The 24,373-nt window shown below is 42.4% G+C and overlaps 1 protein-coding gene across 1 annotated transcript in view; it reads left to right on the top strand.

Moving 5' to 3' along the window:
- Positions 1–21,372, top strand: part of adamts6 (ADAM metallopeptidase with thrombospondin type 1 motif, 6) — a 362,517-nt gene extending 341,145 nt beyond the window's left edge. The window contains exons 23-25 of the mRNA XM_068034178.1: positions 10,676–10,852; positions 17,282–17,438; positions 19,492–21,372. Of these exons, the coding sequence (XP_067890279.1) occupies positions 10,676–10,852; positions 17,282–17,438; positions 19,492–19,601 (444 nt within the window). The 3' untranslated portion in view covers positions 19,602–21,372. The remainder of the gene's footprint in view (positions 1–10,675; positions 10,853–17,281; positions 17,439–19,491) is intronic.
- The last annotated feature ends 3,001 nt before the right edge of the window (positions 21,373–24,373 follow it).

Below are 24,373 nucleotides of genomic sequence, written 5' to 3'. Positions count from 1 at the left end.
ACGCCATTGCGCCCCCCCCCCCAGGGCACGGAAAGGCCGGCAGCTATCGCTGGGCGGCCTTTCACGTCCCCAGCACACCCGCTTGCCACAGGTAAAATACCCGTGGAGGCGGGCGAAGGCCCTTAAGTGGCCATTAAGTGGCCACTTAAGGGTTTTGATTGGCCCTGGGCGGGCGGGCCGTTTCCCACCCCCTGCCCAATGCCGTAAACTTGACCAGAGGTGTAAGTGGGGCGGGTAGGCCTCCTGGAGCCTCCTGCTCAATTTTACGCCGCCCCCACGCCACCATCCAACCCACTGGGACAGTGTAAAATTCAGCCCATTAACTCTGTTTCTCTCTCCACAGATGCTGCCTGACCTTCTGAGAATTTCCAGCACTTTCTGTTCTTATTTAAAATCTCTTGTCACTGATTTGTCGAGGTGAAATGGAATTGTATTGCACTGTGCACCTGTATCTATTTGAAATCTTGGTATTTGCCTGACTCCAACTTAAGTGTAATATACTGTAAGTCATCCAAGCCAATAGAACTGATCTCTTTGATAACAAAGACATATTTTGTCCTTGGTTCTTCATCTATTGCTCTAGCTGTTTGTCAGTGTGCAGGCAATTCTTTTCCACAGCATTTTGCAACATTCTGCACTTGTTGCACACCTTTCCAAAGGCTGGGCAAAGCTATATCTTGTGGAACTCGAGTTTTTTCTCACAGTTCCAGTACTCAGGGTTCTTTAGGGATTCTTTAGCATTGACCCAAAGCTTGCTTCTGTCACGCTTTGAGGTTTCCTTGGCTTTAAGTACCGCGCTTATACCTGTCCCTTCAACTTGGTGATAACTTTAGTTGCTCCATCATGCTTTCAGCCATGTGACAAATCTTATCCATCTTCGACAAGGTGAGATTAGCTTCTCAAAGCAGTCTCTTGCACCCTCAAATCCACATTTCCAAACACGGGACAGTCTCTGAGTATTTCTTCTGGAATTATAGAGTCAAATTGCAATCTTTAGCCACTTTTCACACTGCTGCACAATGCAGTTCATACATTCAACCAACCTCCTGCATTCTCCTGTTGAATTTGTACTTCTTAAAAGGAATATTCTTGCAGTTGGCAGTACTGAGAACATTTTGTCAGTACTGGCTCTGTCTTGTCACTATCTCCATCTGCGACCCAGTCCGACCACATGGAGTAGACTTCATGCACTTCTTCGACACCTGCACTTGCTCCTGTTTCTAATAAAGCTCCATCGCAAAGATATGGTGTTCCCAAGCCATGCAAATTTCTTCCACTATTCTGCAACATTCATGTCATAGTTTTCTAGAGCCTGAGGTGGTAGCAGAGCCATTTTTCACACATTTTAGTTTTCACATAACTTTAAAAACTGTGCTGGCGACTGAGATGATCACCAAAATAGTGAAAGTCACTTTAAACAATCACTGCCACCACTGCTACCATGTGTTGATACCACTTTCAATAGTTGGTGTAGCCGTGAGTTGCTATAAAGAGTATCAATGTTTTATTTACATATATAAAATAACAAGTCAACTTACAATAGCTTCAGGAGTTGGAAGTGCCTTGCTGCTTACCGGATCTCTCTCAAACAGGAGAGAGAGAAAACAAAGGAATCACCAGACCAGTCACATGACAAATCTCACAATGATGACTTAGGCGCTATGTACTTGCAGCCAACGTGCATGTCCCATTGCAGTTGTAGAAAGGAACAGCCCTGGAGGCTGGGGCTACGGTCAGAGCCCAAGATTAAGACTGTGCTCTTGACATGGAGCCTCATTCGGTGGGAGCACTGGTTAGAGAATTGAGCACTCAATTCATGGAACTCCCAAATTTCTGGCCATTAGGGTAGAATTCCCACAGGGGTTCCCCATTCTGCTGCCATAACTTCAGCAGAAGATCAGCAAAACCCCAGAGAAAAGGGTATAAACATCCAATCACACTGTTTCTCTGGAGTTTCCACTGATTTTCTGCTGAGAATATGGCAGGAGATCAGGACCACTCCTACACAAATTATTGGCACTTGTGTGATATGGTCCTATTTCCTTTGTGGTGTTCTGTCATGTGTAGTGGACGTTGTGGGGTAATTGTATCTTGTGTTCTGTTTTTTGCGTCTATTGATCTGAAGGCATTGGCTAATGCTGGGTTACTGTTCTACAGGAGCTCCCTGCTCTCTGGTAGCTTGCCCAATTATCCATTCTTTGTGTGTGTAGATTATAGCTATTTGACCATGGAGCAACAATGGAATTACAATGCTATTAGGCAGGAACTGGGGAGCATAAATTGGGAACAGATGTTCTCAGGGAAATGCACGACAGAAATGTGGAGGTTGTTTAGGGAGCACTTGCTGCGACTGCTGGATAGGTTTGTCCCGATGAGGCAAGGAAGGGATGGCAGGGTGAAGGAACCTTGGATGACAAGAGATGTGGAACAGCTAGTCAAGAGGAAGAAGAAAGCTTACTTAAGGTTGAGGAAGCAAGGATCAGACAGGGCTCTAGAGGGTTACAAGGTAGCCAGGAAGGAACTGAAAAATGGACTTAGGACAGCTAGAAGGGGACATGAAAAAGTCTTGGCGGGTAGGATTAAGGAAAATCCCAAGGCGTTCTACACTTATGTGAGGAACAAGAGGATGGCCAGAGTGAGGGTAGGGCCAATCAGGGATAGTGGAGGGAACTTGTGCCTGGAGTCGGAGGAGGTAGGGGAGGTCCTAAATGAATACTTTGCTTCAGTATTCACTAGTGAGAGGGACCTGGTCGTTTGTGAGGACAGCGTGAAACAGGCTGATATGCCCGAACAGGTTGATGTTAAGAGGGAGGATGTGCTGGAAATTTTGAATGATATGTGGACAGATAAGTCCCGGGGGCCAGACGGGATATACCCAAGGATATTACGGGAAGCGAGGGAAGAGATTGCCGCGCCTTTGGCGATGATCTTTGCGTCCTCACTGTCCACTGGAGTAGTACCAGATGATTGAAGGGTGGCAAATGTTATTCCCTTGTTCAAGAAAGGGAATAGGGATAACCCTGGGAATTATAGACCAGTCAGTCTTACGTCGGTAGTGGGCAAATTATTGGAGAGGATTCTGAGAGACAGGATTTATGACTATTTGGAAAAGCATGGTTTGATTAGAGACAGTCAGCATGGCTTTGTGAGGGGCAGGTCATGCCTCACAAGCCTTATTGAATTCTTTGAAGATGTGACAAAACACATTGATGAAGGAAGAGCAGTGAATGTGGTGGATGTGGATTTTAGCAAGGCGTTTGATAAGGTTCCCCATGGTAGGCTCATTCAGAAAGTAAGGAGGCATGGGATACAAAGAACAAAGAAAATTACAGCACAGGAACAGGCCCTTCAGCCCTCCAAGCCTGCGCCGATCCAGATCCTTTATCTAAACATGTCGCCTATTTTCTAAGGGTCTGTATTCCTTTGCTTCCTGCCCATTCATGTATCTGTCTAGATACATCTTAAAAAACACTATCGTGCCCGCGTCTACCACGTCCGCTGGCAACGCGTTCCAGGCACCCACCACCCTCTGCATAAAGAACTTTCCACGCATATCCCCCCTCAACTTTTCCCCTCTCACTTTGAACTCGTGACCCCTAGTATTTGAATCCCCCACTCTGGGAAAAAGCTTCTTGCTATCCACCCTGTCTATACCTCTCATGATTTTGTACACCTCAATCAGGTCCCCCCTCAACCTCTGTCTTTCTAATGAAAATAATCCTAATCTGCTCAACCTCTCTTCAAAGCTAGCGCCCTCCATACCAGGCAACATCCTGGTGAACATCCTCTGCACCCTCTCCAAAGCATCCACATCCTTTTGGTAATGTGACGACCAGAACTGCACGCAGTATTCCAAATGTGGCCGAACCAAAGTCTTATACAACTGTAACATGACCTGCCAACCCTTGTACTCAATACCCCATCCGATGAAGAAAAGCATGCCGTATGCCTTCTTGACCACTCTATTGACCTGCGTTGCCACCTTCAGGGAACAATGGACCTGAACACCCAAATCTCTCTGTACATCAATTTTCCCCAGGACTTTTCCATTTACTGTATAGTTCACTCTTGAATTGGATCTTCCAAAATGCATCACCTCGCATTTGCCCTGATTGAACTCCATCTGCCATTTCTCTGCCCAACTCTCCAATCTATTTATATTCTGCTGTATTCTCTGACAGTCCCCTTCACTATCTGCTACTCCACCAATCTTAGTGTCGTTTGCAAACTTGCTAATCAGACCACCTATACTTTCCTCCAAATCATTTATGTATATCACAAACAACAGTGGTCCCAGCACGGGTCCCTGTGGAACACCACTGGTCACATGTCTCCATTTTGAGAAACTCCCTTCCACTGCTACTCTCTGTCTCCTGTTGCCCAGCCAGTTCTTTATCCATCTAGCTAGTACACCCTGGATCCCATGCGACTTCACTTTCTCCATCAGCCTACCATGGGGAACCTTATCAAACGCCTTACTGAAGTCCATGTATATGACATCTACAGCCCTTCCCTCATCAATCAACTTTGTCACTTCCTCAAAAAATTCTATTAAGTTGGTAAGACATGACCTTCCCTGCACAAAACCATGTTGCCTATCACTGATAAGCCCATTTTCTTCCAAATGGGAATAGATCCTATCCCTCAGTATCTTCTCCAGCAGCTTCCCTACCACTGACGTCAGGCTCACCGGTCTATAATTACCTGGATTTTCCCTGCTACCCTTCTTAAACAAGGGGACAACATTAGCAATTCTCCAGTCCTCCGGGACCTCACCTGTGTTTAAGGATGCTGCAAAGATATCTGTTAAGGCCCCAGCTATTTCCTCTCTCACTTCCCTCAGTAACCTGGGATAGATCCCAACCGGACCTGCGGACTTGTCCACCTTAATGCCTTTTAGAATACCCAACACTTCCTCCCTCCTTTTGCCGACTTGACCTAGAGTAATCAAACATCTGTCCCTAACCTCAACATCCGTCATGTCCCTCTCCTCGGTGAATACCGATGCAAAGTACTCGTTTAGAATCTCACCCATTTTCTCTGACTCCACGCATAACTTTCCTCCTTTGTCCTTGAGTGGGCCAATCCTTTCTCTAGTTACCATCTTGCTCCTTATATATGAATAAAAGGCTTTGGGATTTTCCTTAACCCTGTTTGCTAAAGATATTTCATGACCCCTTTTAGCCCTCTTAATTCCTCGTTTCAGATTGGTCCTACATTCCCGATATTCTTTCAAAGCTTCGTCTTTCTTCAGCCTCCTAGACCTTATGTATGCTTCCTTTTTCCTCTTAGCTAGTCTCACAATTTCACCTGTCATTCATGGTTCCCTAATCTTGCCATTTCTATCCTTCATTTTCACAGGAACATGTCTCTCCTGCACGTCAATCAACCTCTCTTGAAAAGCCTCCCACATATCAAATGTGGATTTACCTTCAAACAGCTGCTCCAAATCTACATTCCCCAGCTCCGACGAATTTTGGCATCATGGTATAGTTGGCCTTCCCCCAATTTAGCACTTTTCCTTTGGGACCACTCTCGTCTTTGTCCATGAGTATTCTAAAACTTACGGAATTGTGATCACTATTCCCAAAGTAGTCCCCTACTGAAACGTCAACCACCTGGCCGGGCTCATTCCCCAACACCAGGTCCAGTATGGCCCCTTCCCGAGTTGGACTATTTACATACTGCTCGAGAAAACCCTCCTGGATGCTCCTTACAAATTCTGCTCCATCTAGACCTCTAACACTAAGTGAATCCCAGTCAATGTTGGGAAAATTAAAATCTCCTATCACCACCACCCTGTTGCTCCTACATCTTTCCATAATCTGTTTACATATTTGTACCTCTATCTCACGCTCGCTGTTGGGAGGCCTTTAGTACAGCCCCAACATTGTTACCGCACCCTTCCTATTTCTGAATTCTGCCCATATTGCCTCACTGCTCGAGTCCTCCATAGTGCCCTCCTTCAGCACAGCTGTGATATCCTCTTTGACCAGTAATGCAACTCCTCCACCCCTTTTACCTCCCTCTCTATCCCGCCGGAAGCATCGATATCCTGGGATATTTAGTTGCCAATCATGCCCTTCCCTCAACCAAGTCTCAGTAAAAGCAATAACATCATACTCCCAGGTACTAATCCAGGCCCTAAGTTCATCTGCCTTACCTACTACACTTCTTGCATTAAAACAAATGCACCTCAGACCACCAGTCCCTTTGCGTTCATCATCTGCTCCCTGTCTACTCTTTCCCTTACTCACGCTGACTTCATTATCTAGTTCCTTACAGGCTTTAGTTACTACCTCCTTACTGTCCACTGACCTCCTCATTTGGTTCCCATCCCCCTGCCACATTAGTTTAAACCCTCCCCAACAGCGTTAGCAAAAGCACCCCCAAGGACATTGGTTCCAGTCCGGCCCAGGTGTAGACCGTCCAATTTGTAATAGTCCCACCTCCCCCAGAACCGGTCCCAATGTCCCAAAAATCTGAACCCCTCCCTCCTGCACCATCTCTCAAGCCACGCATTCATCCTGACTATTCTTTCATTTCTACTCTAAAACGTGGCACAGGCAATCCTGAGATTGCTACCTCTGAGGTCCTACTTTTTAACTTGGCTCCTAACTCCCTAAATTCTGCTTGTAGGACCTCATTCCGTTTTTTTACCTATATCATTGGTGCCTATGTGCACAACGACAACTGGCTGTTCACCCTCCCCTTTCAGAATGTTCTGCAGCCGATCTGAGACATCCCTGACCCGTGCACCTGGGAGGCAACATACCATTCGGGAGTCTCGTTTTCGACCACAGAACCGCCTATCTACTCCCCTTACAATCGAATCCCCGATGACTATAGCCCTTCCACTCTTTTTCCTGCCCTTCCGAACAGCAGAGCCATCCACGGTGCCATGAACCTGGCTACTGCTGCCTTCCCCTGGTGAACCATCTCCCTCAACAGTATCCAAAACGGTATACCTGTTTTGGAGGGAGATGACCACAGGGGACACCTGCGCTGCCTTCCTGCTCTTTCTCTGCCTTTTGGTCACCCATTCCCTTTCTCCCTCAGCAATCCTAATCTGCGGTGTGACCAATTCGCTAAACGTGCTATCCACGACCTCCTCAGCATCGCGGATGCTCCAAAGTGAGTCCATCCGCAGCTCCAGAGCCATCATGCGGTCTAACAAGAGCTGCAGCTGGACACACTTCCAGCACGTGAAGGAGTCAGGGACATCAGCCGTGTCCCTGAGCTCCCACATTGAGCAAGAGGAGCATAACATGGGTCTGAGATCTCCTGCCATTTTTAATCTTAAGCTTAAGTTAGTCTTAACTTAGATAAACGAAAAAGGAACGAAAAGTTTTTACCAATCACACGAGAAAAAAATAAATAGAAAAAGCCTTACCTTATCTGCACACCACCGAGTCCTTTTTTTTTGGTTAGAGGAGGAGGGCGGGTGGGAGACACTACAGGTGTAGTGTCTCGTGTTCAACCGCTGCCCAAATATATAGGACTTACTTACCCAGCTGCCACCTCGCTCTCCCTGTCGCCGCTGCAAAAAGAAACTGCCAAAACAAAAAGGTAAGTTTATATAAGTTGTAAACTCACCGGGAAAGTTGGCTGTCTGGATACAAAATTGGCTGGCCTATAGAAGACAGAGGGTGGTAGTAAATGGAAAGTATTCAGCCTGGAGCTCGGTGACCAGTGGTGTTCCACAAGGATCTGTTCTGGGACCTCTGCTCTTTGTGAATTTTATAAATGACTTGGATGAGGAAGTGGAAGGCTGGGTTAGCAAGTTTGCCGATGACACGAAGATTGCTGGAGTTGTGGATAGTGTGGAAGGCTGTTGTAGGTTGCAATGGGACATTGACAGGATGCAGAGCTGGGCTGAGAAGTGGCAGATGGAGTTCAACCTGGAAAAGTGTGAAGTGATTCATTTTGGAAGGTCGAATTTGAATGCAGAATACAGGCTTAAAGAAGGATTCTTGGTAGTGTGGAGGAACAGAGGGATCTTGGGGTCCACGTCCATAGATTGCTCAAAGTTGCCACCCAAGTTGATAGGGTTGTTAAGAAGGCGTATGGTGTGTTGGCTTTCATTAACAGGGGGATTGAGTTTAAGAGCCGCGAGGTTATGCTGCAGCTCTATAAAGCCCTGGTTAGACCACACTTGGAATATTGTGTTCAGTTCTGGTCGCCTCATTATAGGAAGGATGTGGAAGCTTTAGAGAGGGTGCAGAGGAGATTTACCAGGATGCTGCCTGGACTGGAGGGCATGTCTTACGAAGAAAGGTTGAGGGAGCTAGGGCTTTTCTCATTGGAGTGAAGAAGAATGAGAGGTGACTTGATAGAGGGGTACAAGATGATGAGAGGCATAGATGGAGTGGATAGCCAGAGACTTTTTCCCAGGGTGGAAAGGGCTATCACCAGGGGGCATAATTTTAAGGTGATTGGAGGAAGGTTTCGGGGAGATGTCAGAGGTAGGTTCTTTACACAGAGAGTGGTGGGTGCGTGGAATGCACTGCCAGCGGTGGTAGTAGAAGCAGATACATTAGGGACATTTAAGTGACTCTTGAATCGGGACATGGATGATAGCAGAATGAAGGGTATGTAGGTAGTTTGATCTTAGAGTAGGTTAAAGGTTCAGCACAACACCGTGGGCCGAAGCGCCTGTACTGTGCTGTACTGTTCTATGTTCTATGTTCAACAAAGCTGAGCTTTACCCTTTCATAACCTGACATCCACACACATGCATTCACTGGATAATGATCAGTGTAGTAACTCCAGTTGATTTCCCTTCTCTAGCCAAGGAGCACTGAGACCAATTGCTATCATCCTACTTCCATCCTAGTTGAAATAGATTAACTCAGATAAGACCAGGAATCAAACTTGGGACCTTCCTGATGTCTCTAGTTCAGTACCAAATCAAGCAGTGCCATCTGGAGAGCAATTTTCCCTCATTGATTACAACATCAACATTTATTTCAGCTAGTAGATCATAGCGATGGTTACAACACCAAATTTGGTCACATGTGCAGCTGTTTGTGAATATTGAAAGCATTTCCCCACTATTCAAGTGACCACAGCCATTGTATAAATATTTATGTCAAATATTTATGAACTTCAAAATTTTCCAAATTCTTGAAAAGTTACGTTAATTTGCTGTGAAGCTCTATCGCTCTCTGCACAGTGCTGATGTCATTTTATTCTAGAGTGCAAACATTGCAACTCCTGGCACAGCCCTGGCAATTATAGACCTGTGAGCCTTACTTCGGTTGTGGGTAAAATGTTGGGAAAGGTTATAAGAGACAGGATTTATAATCATCTAGAGAAGAATAAGTTCATTAGCGATAGTCAGCACGGTTTTGTGACGGGTAGGTCGTGCCTCACAAACCTTACTGAGTGTTTCGAGAAGGTGACCAAACAGGTGGATGAGGGTAAAGCAGTGGATGTGGTGTATATGGATTTCAGTAAGGCGTTTGATAAGGTTCCCCACGGTAGGCTATTGCAGAAAATACGGAAGTATGGGGTTGAAGGTGATTTAGAGCTTTGGATCAGAAATTGGCTAGCTGAAAGAAGACAGAGGGTGGTGATTGATGGCAAATGTTCATCCTGGAGTTTAGTTACTAGTGGTGTACCGCAAGGATCTGTTTTGGGGCCACTGCTGTTTGTCATTTTTATAAATGACCTGGAAGAGGGTGTAGAAGGGTGGGTTAGTAAATTTGCGGATGACACTAAGGTCGGTGGAGTTGTGGATAGTGCCGAAGGATGTTGTAGGGTACAGAGGGACATAGATAGGCTGCAGAGCTGGGCTGAGAGATGGCAAATGGAGTTTAATGCGGAAAAGTGTGAGGTGATTCATTTTGGAAGGAGTAACAGGAATGCAGAGTACTGGGCTAATGGGAAGATTCTTGGTAGTGCAGATGATCAGAGAGATCTTGGTGTCCAGGTACATAAATCCCTGAAGGTTGCTACCCAGGTTAATAGGGCTGTTAATAAGGCATATGGTGTGTTAGCTTTTATTAGTAGGGGGATCGAGTTTCGGAGCCACGAGGTCATGCTGCAGCTGTACAAAACTCTGGTGAGGCCGCACCTGGAGTATTGCGTGCAGTTCTGGTCACCGCATTATAGGAAGGATGTGGAAGCTTTGGAAAGGGTGCAGAGGAGATTTACTAGGATGTTGCCTGGTATGGAGGGAAGGTCTTACGAGGAAAGGCTGAGGGACTTGAGGTTGTTTTCGTTGGAGAGAAGGAGGAGGAGAGGTGACTTAATAGAGACATATAAGATAATCAGAGGGTTAGATAGGGTGGATAGTGAGAGTCTTTTTCCTCGGATGGTGATGGCAAACACGAGGGGACATAGCTTTAAGTTGAGGGGTGATAGATATAGAACAGATGTCAGAGGCAGTTTCTTTACTCAGAGAGTAGTAGGGGCATGGAACGCCCTTCCTGCAGCAGTAGTAGACTCGCCAACTTTAAGGGCATTTGAGTGGTCATTGGATAGACATATGGATGAAAATGGAATAGTGTAGGTCAGATGGTTTCACAGGTCGGCGCAACATCGAGGGCCGAAGGGCCTGTACTGCGCTGTAATATTCTAATTCTAATAGTTGTAAAAGCCTTACAGGCATCAACAATTTTGAAAACTATGACTACTGAAAGACTAAAAAAAATTCCTCCCTCTTCTGCAGTGTACTCCAAAATGTGGCCCAGGATTTAAGCATCGAATTGTTTTGTGTAAGAGCAGTGACCTGAGCAAGACTTTCCCACCCTCCTATTGCTCAAATGAAAGCAAGCCCCCAGTCCGGATCCGCTGCAGCCTCGGACGCTGTCCACCCCCTCGTTGGGTTACAGGAGAATGGGGCCTGGTAAGTTTCCACTCTTTCAAATTTGTATTATTCTCCATTTTTACACATCTATGCCTGGCGATTCTTGGTGTACAAACTAACATGAGCTACACTTTATACAAGGAAACTGTATAAATGGGTCCAAATTGTCCATTAATATTTTTCAGGTTGTATTAATTTTTTATATTCATTCGTATTTTTTCTTTACTCATGCTAACCAAAGTCATATGAGTATTGAGATTTGAACTAAATTGGAGATGGTCGATTTGAGTATTGCAACTTCCAACAGATAATAAGCAACTTTAATTGTTAGTAACTGACTTATTTAAACTAATCACACTGTAAGAGTATTACTAGTTGAATTGGTTGCCATTTGGTTACCCATGCCCTGAAGCAATTTGCTTTTAGTAGAACTGTGTGATAAAGGTAAGTATGTCTGGAACGAAAATTGTTGCAGCCCGCTATCAATTATGAATTGAGATTGATTTACTGAAATACTTTCAAGCTATCTCCATAAGTTTGAATGTATGGCAGATTTGGGGCATCGAAATAATTACCTTTTACTGTTTTTGTAGAATTCTGTAGAATCTGCAACACAGAAACAGACCATTCAGTCTAAATGGTCTATATCAGTGTTTATACTCCACATTACCCTCCTCCCACCCTAATTGCCTTTTCCCACCATGTCTCTGTATCCCTCTATCCCCTTCTCACTCATGTGTGCATCAAGCCTCCACTTAAATGCAGAAATGCTATCTGCTTCAACCACTCCATGTGGCGATGAATTCCACATTCTCACTGCTCTCCATGTAAGTTTTATATTCTTTATTAAATTCGTTTTTACCTGCAGGAGGTAGATCTGTTTCAATATTTTTCACAGGTTCTAAATAAGACTATTATTAGTTAAATTATTTTATCTTTTGATGGCACAGCAGAAGCATAAGAAGCTTCTAGTAACGAGATGTGGACCTGTGTGTAATGCTTCAACTCAAGGAGTGATGACATCAGTTCCAAAACAGAGTGCATTTGCATATTTATATCTGCCACGAAAAGTGCTTTCCACCAAGGACATGGTGTTCTTATGGTTAATGTTTTTTCTTTCACTTAAGTTCATTATGGCCTTTTTTAATTTTGGTAGGTGACCAGTTGCAGATCGAAGTTCCCTTTACTTTGCCACAACAATGTGCTTGAACTCTCCCCATCCACCCACACCAAAAATTCACCAGTGCCAATTTTACAAGTTTGAAGTGAATTTTTGCACTCATCAATGTAAGCTATATAAGTCTTCAATCATGAAAGACATTTTATTTTAGACACGCTAACATCAAACAAACTCATTTTGATATAGAAAGGATCAGATGGAGATTAAAGTTCCCTCTCCTCTGGCTCAAACATACTTCCGAAAAAACTTCCCCCACAGCAGCATTGTGAATTTTTGTATTTCTCACACCAGCCATTCTATCCACTTGCTAGGTGAAATTATTTTATTTGGTGCCATTTGTATCTCTCATTTGCAGTTTTGTACTGTGGACCTGTGCCCATTAGGAACCGCTGTTCCATAACACGGCCAGATGAAATGCATATCCCATTACAGCAGGAGCTTGAAGAACTATCATGTAAAGTGGAGATGCCATCCTGCAGAACATATGCCAGGAATTAAGTCTGTAAATTTGGCCCAATCCTTTGCATCCATTTCCATTGATACTAATGAGTGGTTATGGTTGTGGTTTTAGACTAGCAACCTAGAGATCATTTAGTTCAATTTCCACCATGACACATGGCAAAATTAAAATCAATAAATCCGGTCATTTGTAAGCACTATGAGAGCTGCTAGATTATTGTAAAAAATCAACTGATTTCCTAGTGTACTTTAGGGAAGGGAACCTGCCTCCCCTATCTGTTCTGGCAACGCAGGTGGATAAGTCAAGAAGGCATACGGCATGCTTGCCTTTATCGGTCGGGGCATAGAGTATAAAAATTGGCAAGTCATGCTGCAGCTGTACAGAACCTTAGTTAGGCCACACTTAGAATATTGCGTTCAATTCTGGTCACCACACTATCAGAAGGATGTGGAGGCTTTGGAGAGGGTACAGAGGAGGTTTACCAGGATGTTGCCTGGTCTGGAGGGCATTAGCTATGAGGAGAGGTTGGAAAAGCTCGGATTGTTTTCACTGGAACGACGGAGGTGGAGGGGCGACATGATAGAGGTTTACAAAGTTAGGGGCGGCATGGACAGAGTGGATAGTCAGAAGCTTTTTCCCAGGGTGGAAGAGTCAGTTACTAGGGGACATAGGTTTAAGGTGCGAGGGGCAAAGTTTAGAGGGGATGTGCGAGGCAAGTTTTTTACACAGAGGGTGGTGAGTGCCTGGAACTTGCTGCCAGGGGACGTGGTGGAAGCAGATACGATAGCAACGTTTAAGAGACATCTTGACAAATACATGAATAGGATGGGAATAGAGGGATACGGTCCCCGGAAGTGCAGAAGGTGTTAGTTTAGGCGGGCATCAAGATCGGCGCAGGTTTGGAGGGCCGAATGGCCTGTTCCTGTGCTGTACTGTTGTTTGTTCTTTGTTCTGTCCTACATATGTTTCCATTTCCACACTAGGAGATGAATTTTGTTTACCTCCTGACATCGGGCTCCATGGCGGTGGGGGCCAGAAGTTTGGAGTGGCAGCGGCCCGCCATGGAGCCCGATGCCGGGATTGTCAGGCCCAATATTCCCGGAAGTGGCAAGGTTCCGTGGTGGCCCCTCTGTCGGTCAATGACAGGACGCAACTTTAAATATTTAAATGGGGTGTTTGCATGCATTAAAATCTAACCTGCAGCAATCTTACCGGCAGTTCCAGATCTTCAGTGCGACGGGTGCTTTCACTTTCCTGTCCAGGGAAAGCTGACGCCACCGAGGTGGGAAATGGGTGAAACCAGAAATTTTAGTGTAGTGGGTGGGGGGGAAGGGTCAACTCTGCATTTTTAGTGTGGGGGGGAAGGGACGACCTCTGCACTTTGTGGAGTTGTGGTGGTGGTGGAAGGGGTGAACGCTGCACTTTGTGCAGTTGTGGGGGGAAGGGGTGAACTCTGCACTTTGTGCAGTTGGCGGGGGAAGGTGAAATCTGCACTTTGTGCAGTTGTGGGGGTGGGGGTGAACTCTGCAATGTTAGTGCAGTGGGGGAATGGGGAAAACATTTATTTTCAGTGTAATGGGGGCGGGGGCAACTCTGCATTCTTTACGCAGGGCTTGCAGCTCTTTAACAATGGCACCAGTGCCTGCGCAGAGACAGCTGATTGGAGTGTGATTGGAGGGGTGCGGGACCCTGCGTATTTAAATGAGCTGCTGTGTGCTAAATTGCGGCGGCACAAGCACTGTGCATGCGGGCCACCATTTTGGCGGGAAGACAAAATTCAGCCCTAGGTGATTGATTCTTAATGCCGTTACGGTAACTGGCAAGTAAATATTGCCTTGCCAGTATTGCCCACATCCCAAAAACAAATTTTAAAAATCTCTTTTGATTTGCTCATTATAACTCAATTGATGTCAGCCGGTCCCAAGCTACAGTCCAGCATAGTGGATTTCAATATTTCAATTCTGCATCTGGCTCCAACAGCCAGAACAAAGAACAAGATGTCTGTACTGAAAAAATCCGACCACAATCCTAAAACCATCACAAAGGAGTCTGTATCCTCAAATCAAAGACCACATTTGAAGTGAATCTTATGTTGGCATTTTGGTAGATTTCCTTCTATTATGTTTTAAGGAATCAAAAAATAAACTGAATTCCTATGTCAAAAAGTGCTACAACCTCATAAAGATGAGTTTGTTACATACCACAATAACATTATACTCCTGTAAGTTTGCTGCAGTAAGAGGAATTGCTCCAGTCTGTCATTGATGTATAATAGAAACAGAAAGTGCTGGAAATACTCAGCAAATCCGGCAGCATCTGTGGAGAGAGAAGCAGAGTTAACGGGTTGAATTTAACTCGCCCCTCGACATTGGGGGTTGTGGCAGGGGGGCCTGTATAATACTTGCAGGAGCGGCCCGCCATGACCCCCGATGCCGCGAAGGCCCCGCAGCATATTACCGGTGGTGGCAAGGCCTCGGTGTGACAGGGCCTTCATTTGTGTATTAAAATTAATTTTTAAAAATGCAGATGAACCTACCTAGCCGCGCCGGCCATCCCACGCCGATATTACGGGCGCCGGCCACAACACGCGCACCTTTGGAACTCTGTACGGAGTCCTGAGGTGAGACACTGATGGGGAGGGGGGAGAAGTGAATTTATCAGTGCGGGGAGGCGAGGGGGGGAGCGTGGAAACCTTTTTTATTGGCTATGGGGATGGTGCGAAGGGGTTGAAGGGCAATGGTGATCAAGTTTTGATGGAAAAGATCGTCTTGGGAATAAAGATTTTTCTGGTGGGAAAGACCCAAAAATAAAGTATGTGGTCACTGTGGGTGGGGAGGGGGAGGGGGTAGAGGGGATTCCAGCTTTTTTTTATTTTATTAAAATCAATATGAAATCAATTTCTCTTTAAAAACTATTGAAGTTTAAAAACTAAATTCTATTGAAGGGCTTGAAGCCCTTTAAAATGGCGACTGCACAGTGGCGCCAGCCGCCATTCCCGGGGACGGAGCAGCCGCCCCCTTCACATCATCGGGGGCGGCCCCTCCGCCCCCTCCATTTAAACGAGGCCCCGGGCGAAATATCGCGGGGGCTCAGCAGCGGTGCTTCCGTGTCGGAAGGCCACCGAGTTCAAAGTGTGCGATGCTTGAATAAAATTCAGCCCAATGTTTCAGGTCAGCGACCTTTCATCAGAACTGGCAAAGGTTTGAAATGTAATAGGTTTTAAGCAAGTAAAGTGGGTGTGAGGATAAAAGAGAACAAACCAGTAGGAATGCTGACAGGGCAGGGGAGGATGCGTTTGGTGATGGCCGTGTCAGCATTCCGTAGGGATTGTTCCCTCTGTGACACCCTAGTCCACTCCTCCATTACCCCCGACACCTCATTCCCTTCCCATGCAATCGCGGGAGGTGTAATACCTGTCCCATTACCTCCTCTCTTCTCACTATCCCAGGCCCCAAACACTCCTTTCAGGTGAAGCCGTGATTTACTTGTACTTCTTTCAATGTAGTATACTGTATTTGCTGCTCACAGTGTGGTCTCCTTTACATTGGGGAGACCAAACGCAGACTGGGTGACCACTTTATGGAACACCTCCGCTCAGTCAGAAAGCATGACCCGAAGCTTCCGGTCGCTTGCCATTTCAACACACCCCCACCCTGCTCTCATGCCCAGATCTCTGTCCTGGGATTGCTGCAGTTTTGCAGTGAACATCAACACAAACTCGAGGAACAGCACCTCATTTTCCGATTAGGCTCACTACGGCTTATTGGACTGAACACTGAGTTCAATAATTTCAGAGCACAACTGGTCCTTTTTTATTTTTATTTTATTTTGTTTGATCTTTTTTTTTTAACCATGTGCCTACCTACTGTTTTTTCATGCTTATGCTTTTGACTAGGGCTGTTCATTATTCTGTCATTAACACGCAGTCTGCACTAATGCTTTTGTCTTTCACCACACTCTGCCTTTGTCCCATGACTTCCTTGTCAGTTAATCTCTCTGACCCTCTGTCCTATCACACACCTTCCCTTTTGTTCTCTTTTGCCCCACCCCCACTTTATTTGCTTAAAACCTATTACATTTCTAACCTTTGCCAGTTCTGATGAAAGGTTGCTGACCTGAAGCGTTAACTCTGATTCTCTTTCCACAGATGCTGCCAGACCTGCTGAGTATTTCCAGCACTTTCTGTTTTTATTTCAGATTTCCAGCATCCACAGTATTTTGCTTTTATTATTATGTCATTGATGTATATTGTATAACATTTCAACAGTATGCAAATTTATGGAGAAATTATGAAATACGTCATTAAGCACAGGGGTCATCTGTTCGTCCCGGATCTCCAGCATTGTTATGAGTAACCAATGGAGATTTTTAAATTTTAAGGAGCCAAACAGCATGCAATCTGTCGCAGGTCCATCAATTGGCCGCTTAAGTGCCTTTTAGAATGTTTAATTTTTTAGAAATTTTTAAAGGAAGCACTAAGGATCATGCTATGGCAGACAGAATGTCACACTGCGACAGGCCTGCCCTGCCATTTCCTGCACCTCTTCTAGCCAGAGGATGTGGAGCCCACTAACTTTATTCAGATGACAGACACAGTAAATCCAGCTGAAGTCAGCAGCACAGCCTCTCAACCAACTGAATTTCCACCTTGATACACTACCACTGACATTATAGTCAACTTTTTCAATAAAGTTATCAAAGAAAAGAAAGCTTAGCCCTTTGCAGGATTAAAACAAAATTTATTTAAACTGAGCATGTTTTCATTATCTATTTGCCGTGTATGAATGTTAAAAATTCAACATGCATTTTTGTTCCTTATTTATTGCAGTGTTCTGCACAGTGTGGTCTTGGCCAGCAGATGAGGACAGTCCAATGTCTCTCATATACGGGTCAACCATCTAGTGAGTGTCTTGAAACCCTTCGACCACCCTCAATGCAACAGTGTGAGAGCAAATGTGATGCTACTCCCATCACCAATGCAGAAGGTAGGTACTTAAAAAATATACGATTGGATTAGGTAACATTTTAGGAATTACTCTTTCAGGTTTTGAATTGTTTCAGGTATTTTTGTGCTCAGATTTTTTGGTAAGAGATATTGGAACTTTCTAAATTGCTTCAGTGTGGTGTGTTGCTTGCTAGTTCAAATGCATGGTTCTCTTGGTTGTGCCAAAGGAACTTCTGCCAAGTGAAAACAATGGAATTTGAAAATATTGGGCTTTTCCTAAGTGCTTTTTCAAAAGGAAACAAATTTGCAGATCATGCTTACATAGTATTTTGTAAAGAAACAACAGATTTATGTCAATTGACGTAGGCTTTTTATTCCAAATGTCAAATGGCAAAAATGAGTTCATTGTACTGGTAAAGGCTAGTCTGTTGAAGAATTTAATTTATTGGCACTTTCTTTGGCCCACATAATTTTGATAGATAATTCCACCACACAATTATAAATAATCCCCAGATTTTAACAACTAGGATTATGAAAAATAAAGAACCGACCAGCCTAGACACATGCTTGGTTGCTTTTTAAAAAAATAATCTGAACAATTGTTTTGTTCTCAGTTTGAACTATTTGCAAAGCCTGCTTCTTCAACACTCCGTGTTTAGTGTCAGGTACCGTGCTAGGAACAGTTCAGGCAGTTGCCAACAGTCAAAATAAATTTCTTACAATGAATCACTTAAAAAAAAAATCTCTTTTTTGGAGGAAATGTCTGCATGTTTTCCCAATTGATGACAGAAGTGAGTCTGCATTTAGCAGAGCGATTTCAAACAGTTGTGAAAGTTTATACCAATGACAGACATGATGTTGAACTCAGCATCTGTTTGGGTTCTTGAGTTGTGCTTTTTGAATTACAGTATTTGTTTGAAGCCAGACTTTGAAGCATTGCTTCTGTTAAGTATAATGTTACATTTGCTGTTGAGACTATACTGTTTTACAAACACCAACAGTCCAGTCTGAACTGCAATGTATGAAATACAGTTCTGTCCCATTTCTTTTAAGGTATGTGTGTGGCTACAGTATCCAGACAGTCCAAGGTCATCTGAAACTCGAACCAAAATGCCATTTTAATCATTTTTCATGCAGTTTCAAGTTTCCTTGTAGTTTATGTAGTGTGTTCATGCACCTTTCACGGTAGCTCCCCATACTTTGTCATTTGGTATTTATTGTTTTGACCGTAACATATATCCTTAGCGTACTCCACATCTGTAAATCAAAAGCTGGATATTCCTTATGATTCATTGATTCCAGGTTAAGTATTCTTTTAACCAACAGTTAGGTAAATTCCACAGAGAATGTTCCACTCATCGTTATTTTGCAAAAGTAAATCATAAAACAAAAGATAAATGTAGGATGTCTAAAGTAAAAACTGAAAATGCTAGAAATAAACAACAGCACAGTCACTATCTGAAAGACAAAGAACTGTTAATGTTTTGGATGGGATCATTTATCAGATCGTAAAGCTTTTTTATTATGGAGAAGTTAATTTTGACATTGGTAAGAATATAGCATAAACCATAAAACAATGATGAAATGTTAATCTGATTTTAAAGGGAGTCAATTTAATATGGTTGGACAATGTCAAATATCAATTACAAAAAATATATATTTCAGAAACTGTAATTGATACTGCATGTGACCAACCAACAGTTCTCATGACAATAAATTATAGGGTAAATTCGTTGAGGACCTGCACTCGATGGGAGCATGATTCGTAGAATCAGAGCTAGAACGTTGTAAACCTATCTCCAACTTGTGCTTCCTTAAAGCGGGCTATCACAGGGTGTGCAGGATTGGGTTATTTATCCATATGTGTCCCACATGCATGATTAAATGTGAAATGCAACATAATTTTTTTTTGAAATGGCTCGAAAACTGGAAATTTAAAAAAATGGAGCAAATGCCACAACAGTTCATCAAAGATTTGCTTCATCCATTTGGAGGATATGTGGGATGCTCCTAGTAGAGGCATGTACATTTTGGAAGTGAGTCATGTCAGCTTTGTTGCTTTACTCAATGCTGTCAATTCTTTTACTTCATAGAATGCAAAGATGTGAACAAAGTGGCTTACTGCCCACTGGTGCTGAAGTTCAAGTTCTGTAGCAGAGCGTACTTTAGACAGATGTGCTGTAAGACCTGCCAAGGACATTGACCCAAAGCAAGCCTCGTTAATTCTATCGTGGAAAACGTGCCTGCCCTGAATTCACAATAAGGATCGGGATTTGATGTCCCACAAACTCTTTACCCTGTGGAAAATGTAACCACTGGTCAGCTTCAGCTGACAATAATTTGCTGTTATTTTAACTTCTGTGAAGTGGGATTTTTTTTTTAAACAAAGGTGCTGGACACAGAGAGGAGGAGATGCCAGTTCTAAGTTTTCTGCTCAGCAACATGAAAACACTCAGCTGTTAAAGAACATGCATGTACACTTGAACAAATTGAATAGTTGGTTCATCTCCTGGGACCAGAAAGTTAATGTAATATATGTTGGACCTGATTAAGAGAGAGAACAGTTCATATATGTTCAGAAGCTGATAAAACAGAAAATAATAATTATCTGAGCTTGCCTAGCTGTATAAAACTTCCAAATGATACGATGTTTCAACACACTACAAAAATGTTACAGTTATTTATCTCACACAACAGTGACCAAAAACATTTTATTATATCAACTGATAAGTTATTTTTAAAAAGAACCAAAAATGGAACACATTTATTCTGTGTGGTGCTAAATTGTTAGAACATGGTGCTGAAATTTCTATTTTCAAGGTTACATGGTTTAAAAAAAAGATGCACCAACACTGGAATTCTCAATCTGGAGAATTAATCCATTTAATAAATAAAAGTGAAGCAAAACATTAGTCCAGTAGAGAAACAGGAGTGCATCAGAATTGATGCTGCCAGCCACAGTTGAAAATTAAGGCTTGTTGACAAAATAATTTTACCATCATTCCATTCACTAGATCTTTTTAATAAAATAAAAGGGAAACACAGATGTTTCTGTTGAAGCCATTGTAAAGATCATGAACTCAACCACTGTTCTGCCAGTGTAAATGATGCCTAGAGCTTGAATTCTACCACTCTAACCACCTTTGTTTACACTACTGGTTATGGAGTGGCCTCGACCACACAGGCATCCAGTTTCTTAAACCAAGCTCCATTCAAGCAGTTCTGGTCAAGACCACCATGCTAGGCATAATGCAAAGACAGACTATCTACTTTGAAATGAGGCACACCTTTCAGCAAAGCTTGTAAAAAAAAAAAGAAAGGAAGTAAATGCTCCAGATGCTTCTCTGTTTCGAAAGGGGAAACACCTGTTTTGAAATCATTTCTGTGCTGCTAAACATATACATGCAGCCAAAGAATATCTGCAAAAGAGAAAATATAAATGCTGTTGGAATATTTAGGTAGCACTACTCTCACTAGGAATATTAAGCAATACATTATGCTTAGATTCGACAATGTATTGTTACCTTAATTATATTTAAATGTGAAACCACATAGTATTTGTACACTAAAGTTAAAAATAGACATGATTCCAAAGCCCAGTGCTAGCAGAGTAAATGGCCTAGCTTGATTAAAGACTCGATATTGAGATAATAAAAGAGGATACATGTTCATATTACTATAGTACTTGAACACTTGCAGTTTGCAGCAGGTACTTTAATGAATGTGCATTTGTGTTGAACTGTGCCTCTTTTGTCTAGTGCAATGAACCTACCTTAAGTGAGAATATTTGTAAATCATTGTGTACAAAATCCATTAACATGCAAAACAGGGCACTTTTCATCAGTTAGGTGAGATTCTGTAGATTTTGAATGAAACAAATGTTTAGTAGAGTACATTTATTTTCATTTCAAAGGAATTATTTTAAAGTAATTTTCATGGAAAATGTGATTTTTAAATAAAGAGAACTGACCAGCTAACCATACATCAATAAAAATAAATAAGGATGTAATTTGTTACACAAAAATATACAAGTTGACAATTTCCTTTGATGGCAGTCTGCACAGGAAATTGTCATGTCGCACATTTGATCTGAAGTCATAGCTACAAAACAAATCCTTTCTGATGTAAATACAGACCATCAAGGTTTTTGACAATCTGTATAGGATGTTGTGCTGCACACTCGGTCATGCCCATGAAAATCTTGTCTGTCACCTACTACCTCTCGACAGTATTTTTAAACAGCTTTGTTCCACTACACAACTGGCCTTGCCGTCGTGGTGTTTGTTCAAAGGCCTATCACTTAGGCTTGCTTAACAAACTAGTTCCAAACATTGGACATCCTTCTGAACAAAACTAGTTAGTCTACCTTGGTGCTGTCATGCCTTGAGAAGTCTACGTTATCATAAAGGGAAAGTGTTGCTATGACAATCCCAAGAATGGGGCCCTCATACCAGTGCTTAATACTCCAGGGCATGAGTGTGTTTATCAATTAATGTTTCATTTCAACAAGGAGCTTTATTTAAAGAATTCTTCTTTACCTCAGATTAGGTATTTACATTGCAAAGACTTGTTTCCACAGATGTATTTTTTTGTTCTGTGGTACTGGTGCTATATAACCAGGGAGTTGAATGTATATCTACACTATAGAACAGCACTGAGAATGGAATTAAAGCAACTCCCTCAGCCAACATTGGATTGCATTATTAAAGGGAACAGAATGCAAAATGTATTTGAATTAATAAACTGAGAAAAGGAAACTTCAAACTGAGACCCAATAAACGGAACTGAAATTGAAGCAGAAAGAAGAAAAAGTGTTCAAATAGCACAGTGCATTGCTGCTGCTACTTTGTAGCCACCTGAATATCAAAGCTGAATCCTTTCTTTAGTTTTTAAACTGATAACAGAACGAGTTGTGCAAGCTGTAAAGGAGTTTGACAGCCCTGCCATTGCTAATAACAGTACATTATAGCCAGTACAACGAAGAGCCCAAGGCATACACTGCAGTATTATCAGCATATGGTCACAGAGACTAAGAAAGGGCTTGTCCACAGATATAACCCCAAGGTGCATACTTCATGGAGCAACACACTTAATTATGGACTCTATTAATCACTGAATGTCACATAAATATCCTTATCCAGAATGGAACTAGCATTGTATTATTGTGATTAGTTGCTTATATTTTATATTCAGTATTAATGTGGTACACTGTTACTAAATATTTCTTTTTTTGTAAATTATATGCTAATTTATTGCCATGTTTCAAGACACTTGTTCTACATTCATTTCACTGCATATATTAAAAGGTAATACTGAATGCAGTGAAATGATATTCCATATTTGTGACACAGAATTGTTTTTTTCCCAGGTAATTTAAAACAATAAAAATGCAGCTTCTAAACATAGAAGAATTCCTTTTACCCTGTTGTTTATTTTGTGGATTAATTAGATAAAGCATCAACTGAATAATATAGCCTGGTAAAGCAACACTATAAAACTTTGGTACAACCCCTAGTTCAGACTTCATGTGCATAGTTAAAAGCAAGAATCAAGAGTTATCTTTCTAATGCAATCCTGTGGAAATAAAATTCCAAACTTTCTGCTTGGTGATTCTGTACTTGTTAAAGTTTGTAAAGTGAATGGCTATGAAGGATGTTTCCCAAATGACATTTCCTTCTAAATGATATTATCTCTGTATTTGATAATCTGTTAAGGTGTTAGGTCCTGGAAAATTGTTTTCACATTTCTTTAGTTCACCTAAAGAAGTAAAGTAGGGGTGCAATTAGCATTAGGGCTAAGGTCTTCCATTGTACATGTGACTTTGACCTGATTTATGATCTGTTTATTGTCACATTGCATATTTGCAACAATAGTTTTCTTTCACTGCATATGTGTCTTGTAATGGATCTAAATGTGTACTTATATTCCATATATACTAACTGCAATAAGTCACATTTCTTTGGATTCTCTAAGCTGATTTTTAAAGTATCTTGTAATGAATGAGGGTTATTTAATGGTGCTAATGTGGTGAGTTTAACATGAACAGTAAGATAGAACTGTAAAAATATTTATTTTTATATACTACCTACCCACAATGTGAAACTGACATTCAAAAGAGCGCAATTGAATGTCAATAATAGATTTTATATATTGCCTTAACAAAGGATAATCTGGGAAATTGACCATCAATCCGATTCATCATTCATCTCAGATCCTCATTTTCGCATTTTCCTCATTTTGGGTCTCTCTCCTGCTGCACACTTCCTTAGGCAAGAAGTCAAGTCCAAGCTGCAAATGACAGGTGATATATTTGAATCTTCTAAGTGGTGGGGAGAGCTGTTCCTGTCAATTATTTGTAAATTCAGTCGTCCCTATTAAAAATCCCAGGTCAAGTGACTGAATGTCAGTAATGTCTGGAGTTCAAAATTACTTCTCTGTGTTTGCCAAATTACCATTTGAAGTAAAAACAGGAAGTGCTGGAAATACTCAGCAGGTCTGGCAGCATCTGTGGAGAGAGAAACAGGGTTAACATTTCAAGTCTGTGATTTTTCATCAGAGTTCTGACATCTGATGAAAGGTCACAGACCTGAACCCTTAACTCTGTTTTTTGCTCCACAGATGCTGCCAGACCTGTTGACTATTTCCAGCACTTTCTGTTTTTATTTCAGATTTCCAGCGTCCACAGTATTTTGCTTTTATTTTACCATTTGAAGTAAATATTTTAGGTCTTTGCCCCAATTTAATTTGCAATTGACATGCTTCTGATTCATGAAGTTCAAGTCCCATTATGCAATTTGAAATCACATTTAATGCAATAATCTCAGTGCAATACTAGTGAGAACAGATTGAGCTGTGAAAGCTAGGTCCCAATGGTCTTACTATTTTGGTGGATCGCAAAAGTAAGCACAAATGAAGGAGGTTATTCAGCACCTCTAACTCATCCTTCCATAAAAAATCTATTGTTTCTCCCCTCAA

This window comes from Heterodontus francisci, chromosome 1 (assembly GCF_036365525.1).
Source record: "Heterodontus francisci isolate sHetFra1 chromosome 1, sHetFra1.hap1, whole genome shotgun sequence".
NCBI classification, from domain to species: Eukaryota; Metazoa; Chordata; class Chondrichthyes; order Heterodontiformes; family Heterodontidae; genus Heterodontus; species Heterodontus francisci.
The sequence above is the reverse complement of the archived record's forward strand: the minus strand, read 5'-3'. Positions and strand labels throughout refer to the sequence as shown.